This window comes from Macrobrachium nipponense, chromosome 9, assembly GCF_015104395.2.
Source record: "Macrobrachium nipponense isolate FS-2020 chromosome 9, ASM1510439v2, whole genome shotgun sequence".
NCBI lineage: Eukaryota > Metazoa > Arthropoda > Malacostraca > Decapoda > Palaemonidae > Macrobrachium > Macrobrachium nipponense.
Window position 1 is genome coordinate 82132592 of NC_061110.1, and position 5232 is coordinate 82137823.

Below are 5232 nucleotides of genomic sequence, written 5' to 3' on the forward strand. Positions count from 1 at the left end.
TGCAGAGCCAGTCTTCTAGATTACTCCAACAGAATGACCAGAAGTCTTCGGAAGACATCTGCAAGAATAGATCTAGATATCCGACTATTTGCCCGCTTTGACAGAGATCTTCTTTTAGAAGTCTGCATCAAGGGACATAGCATACTTAATTTTCTGCAGAGCCGGTCTTCTAGATTATTCCTACACTATGTCTTCTGGTGACCTTCTGGCCTTCCAAACAGCTGTTGGCTCTCAATGAAAGAGCTGTCCTCCAACCTCCATACAGTTTGTTGGCTCTCAAACTGAGAGCTTGTCCTCCAGCCTCCAAACCGCTGTGGCTCTCAAACTGAGAGCTTGTCCTCCAAACCCTCCATACGCTGTTGGCTCTCAAACTGAGAGCTTGTCCTTCAACCTCCATACAGCTGTTGGCTCTCAAACTGAGAGCTTGTCCTTCAACCTCCATACAGCTGTTGGCTCTCAAACTGAGAGCTTGTCCTCCAACCTCCATACAGTTGTTGACTCTCAAACTGAGAGCTTGTCTTCCAGCTTCCTATAAAGTTCTTCATTCATCTCCATCAATAACATCTTTCACTCTATCCCATTGGGTTTCACTCTCCTGCTTCCTGAAAGAGATGATGTCTTCCTCTTGACGTTCTAGGAAGCGTTGCAGGCTCTGTTCCTGATGCAGAGCTATTTCCAATTGATCCTTCTTAACTAACAGATTGTTACTGACCTGCTCTTCGACTGTTCTAAGCAGCATTTCCGTCTCTTCGGCAAGAGTATTGTCGATCTTTATATTTTCTCTTTCCAGCAGCTCTGCCTCCTTCAAGTCTTCATTTCGCCTACAGAGATCTCCATTCTCCATGTCAAGCAGCTGGTTGTTGTTTTCACTTTCTTTTAATTTGAGGATGAGTTTTGCTCCCCAGTGTAAAGTGCGCTCCAGGTCTCTTTGTTTTTCAACTAAAACATTCGTCAAGTTTTCATTCAGCCTACAGAGGTCTCTATTCTCCAGGTCTAACAACTGGTTGAGGGTTTCACTTTCTTTTAATTTGAGGCTGAGCTCTGCTCCCTTGTGTAAAGTGCGCTCCAGCTCTATTTCTTTCTCAACTATATAATTCCTCAAGTCTTCATTCAGCATACAGAGGTTTCCATAATCCAGGTCAAGCAACTTGTTGAGGTTTTCACTTTCTTTGTATTTGATTCTGAGTTCTGCTCTCTTCAGTGACATTCCTTCCTCCAGGTGTTCTCTGTTGACCTCTTCCATTTTTGGTACTTGAGCTAAAGCCAGTGTCAAGTCCGCTTCCAGCTGCCTCTTTTCATCTGCAAGTTGTTCATTTTGCTGGAGCAGATTATCGATTTTTCTACCTCTGTCGCCCAGTTCCTTTTCAAATTGACCTTTCATTTCCTTTTCCTCCTCTGGTCTCTTTTCCAGCAGTAGATTTTTCTCCACTAGCTGACGTCGGAGCAGTTCGATCTCTTCCTTAGCTCCGATCCAGAGGTTTTCCATTTTACGTGCATGATCTTGGCATTTATCCAAATCCTCTTCCAAGCTTCTTTTTTCTTCTTCCATTTGTTCCAGACCTTGTCTCAGTAAGTAAACTTCTAAACACGGCTCCTTCTCCTCCTCCTCCTCCTCCTCCTCAGTATACTCAGTATCTTCAGTATCTGCAGTATCCTCAAATATGTCCAAATATAGCCTGTCCTCCAGTCTAGATTCATCTTCAAGGTCCTTATCCAAGTCATCAGTATCGAATAGTTCCATATCTAGACTGTTTTCCAGTCTAGCTTCTTCGTTAATATCCGTTTCTAAGCCAACATCAGATTCATCGAGTTGCTCCATATCCAGACTGTCTTCTTCGTCAAAGTACATTTCTTCCTCTTCGAGATCTTCAGTTTCCAAACTGTCTTCTAATATAACCTCATCCTCGCTATTAATTTCCAAGTCGTCTTGTAGATGAAAATGTCGGTGGGTTCTTGTAAGATTGTAAATCCAGTACAGAGCAAACGCCAAGCCTGCCAACAATGCCATTCCAGGGATGGCGACGGCAAAGGCTGACGTACCAAAGCTGTTGAATTTTTCCACGACGATTTCTGTATGAACAGAATCCGCCATATCATGATTAATAGTAGTATCCTGTACGCCAACATGAATCGATTGAGACCCAAACAAAGGCGGGGAGTCCTCAACGATTGGAGCATACAAGTCACAACACAAGAAGTACAAGTACAAGACTGTTAGGATTATGCAATATGAAGCAAACATGATTCAATGCTATATTTATCACTCTCGCTGTCTCCATGCTTAGTTTTTGAAACGGTCACTGGATTCGGGATCTGAAGAAGAGAGAATAGAGAGAGCTCCTGAAGACAATGTCCTCATTCCATGGAGGACTCCGGAATGGGCTTCACGGAAGGAGCGAGGTCCCCTCTCTCTCTCTCTCTCTCTCTCTCTCATTCTGTGTATGTATGTATGTGACTGGTAAAAATGTTCTGTTATAACAGAATTCCATCTATTAAAAGGGACCCATAAAAACACCAAAATATAGAGAGAAAAATACTATATTTCAGAGTCTGCTGTCTCCCTCTTCTAACTTTTTTAGGGAGCGGATAGCATCCTTATAAGCTCAACACTGGGATACATCGCCATACGTTAATGTAACTAACTCCTGGTGGATTATTTTGTTGAAAACAAAACAAGATATCTAGCAACTTGCAGCACACACTGACAGAAATGGAAGTTTATTTTGATATTTGTATAAAACACCCCATTACCCTGATGTCAAGAAACTTCATCCCTCCATCACTAAAAATTTTCTCATAGTAAAAAATCCTATAGTCCTGAATCTGTTACACACACACACACCTATATATATATAATAATATATATATATATATATTATATATATATATATAGATAGATATATAATATATAGATCATATTATAAGATATAGATAATATATATCTTATCTTATTATATATATATCTTATATATAGATATCTATATATCTATATTATATATATAGATATATATATATATATCTATATCTATATATATCAGATATTATATATGATATATATAGATATAGATATATATATATAAGATATATAATATATCTTATATCTATAATATATCTATATATATATATATATATATATAATAAGATATAGATATAGATATATATCTAGTATGATATATATCTATATCTATATTCTAAATTATTATATATAATATATATAATATATATATCATATATCTATATCATATTATATCTATATATTATATATATATCGATAATATTAAGATATAGATAATATATATATATCTATATCTAATATAACTATCTATAATATATTATCTATATATATAATATAATATATATATTATATATATATATAATCATATATTAATAAGATAATTATAATTATATATATAATATTATATCTATATAGATATATATATATATATATATATATATATATACTATATATGATATATATATAGTATATATATATATATATCTATATAGATATATATATATAGATATATATATATATATATATATATATATATATTATATATATATATATATAATATATATATATATATAAACAATACCGGAACAAGATCAGATTAAAATAGCGCACAAAAGCTTACCCCTAAACCTTTAAGTACATTCTTTGAACCCAACTCCTGCTTCCTAATGGTAAGCATTCTCAGGGGAAGCTATTAGACTTCTCTTTCTACTTAAATCTCAGACATTCTTGCTACCATTTGACTATATGTCCGATACTTGCTTCAAACGAACCTTGGATGTTGGCAGTAGTTTTTTATTTTTAACCTATTTATCAAGTTCACTATTTCTAAAAAATTTTATGTTGATTTATTTAACACACAACAGATCAATTTACGGGTCAAAATAATTTCTTTTTATAATAAAAAAAAATAATAATTTCGTACATCAGGACCGTCACGAGTCATTAGTACTGTTTTATCGTAGCTTGGTCTACTTCTCAAGACCAAAGGCGTGCCTTTAAAGTTAAACATTTTACCTTATTTTGACAAGATTTGTTGTGGTTGGTAAGCATTGCCCTAGAATATTTTACCTTTGCCCCATTCAACAAACTTGAAATTCCAATTAATTACTCTGTGAATATGAGGAAGCTTGGGAGTCTGTGATTATTTTCCTGGGATAATTTTCAGGGTGAACTAATTTTTCGAGGTAAGCGATTCAAAATAAGATCTATTTTTTACTCATTACTTTACCGCACTCTATTTTGATGAAACTGTGCATTGTTTCACCTAGACCTATTTTTCAAGATTAAATTTATTAGAAATACTACAATTCCCTTTCCAACATTTAATTTTTCTGTTACTTTGGGGAAGCTTTGTCGGAAGTTACCTTGAGGGCGGTTCTTAACTTTTTCCAGAATTATTTATATTAAAATGGCGTATATTTCAAGGTCTCATACAAAAACAAACGTAAATATTGTATTTTCAGGTTAGATCTTATATATAAAGTTGACGGTCAGAATATACATATATGTATATTCTCTATAAACGGCGAAACTACTGGTCTGAATTGAACCAAGGGCGGACCATATATGTAGCTTTTATAGGGAATGCATTCTAGCTGGGTACCCTTTGGATCCAGATAGAGCGTTCCCCGAGGATTCCAAATATGCTCTTAACTTTCTTCTGCGATGAAAAATAACGACGATACGATGCCGGCCTACGTTTGCCCGACGTCAGGAGTTCCGCCAGCTATACTCGGTTTTTTTTCCATCTGTCCACCTGCCTGTGGTGTTTGCGTATGGTAACACTGCGTCCCGGGCTTTATATGGTCACATTCAACAATAATAACAATATCCTATTTCGAATATTAACGGTGTAATTCGCATACAGTACATTACATTATTAAAACACTTTTCAGTTCCAAATGTACACCCATATATCCTTTCATTTACCTAAAACTTATCTAAAGCCCGGGACGCAGTGTTACCATACGCAAACACCACAGGCGGGTGGACAGATGGAAAAAACAGTATAGTTATATATATTCTGTCCTTGACCTACTTATGTATGTCATAGTCCAGTTAACAGTTCAACATTTTTTTTTTTTTTTTTTTTTTTTTTTGAAACTTTGCAGGGATGTGTCAATGTTTACGCGGATAATCCCCGATAATTGGAAGTATTAAAGAAGAACCATAACTTGCTCAAGGAAGAAAAGACCACCTCCTACAGGACTTTTCAC

The 5232-nt window shown here is 35.3% G+C and overlaps 1 protein-coding gene across 1 annotated transcript; it reads right to left on the reverse strand.

The window, feature by feature from the left end:
* Positions 1 to 541: 541 nt before the first annotated feature.
* LOC135218110 (trichohyalin-like) lies at positions 542 to 2092 on the reverse strand. The gene has a single exon (XM_064254256.1). It carries the CDS (start codon positions 2090 to 2092, stop codon positions 542 to 544), a length of 1551 nt encoding a protein of 516 aa, XP_064110326.1.
* Positions 2093 to 5232: the final 3140 nt, after the last annotated feature.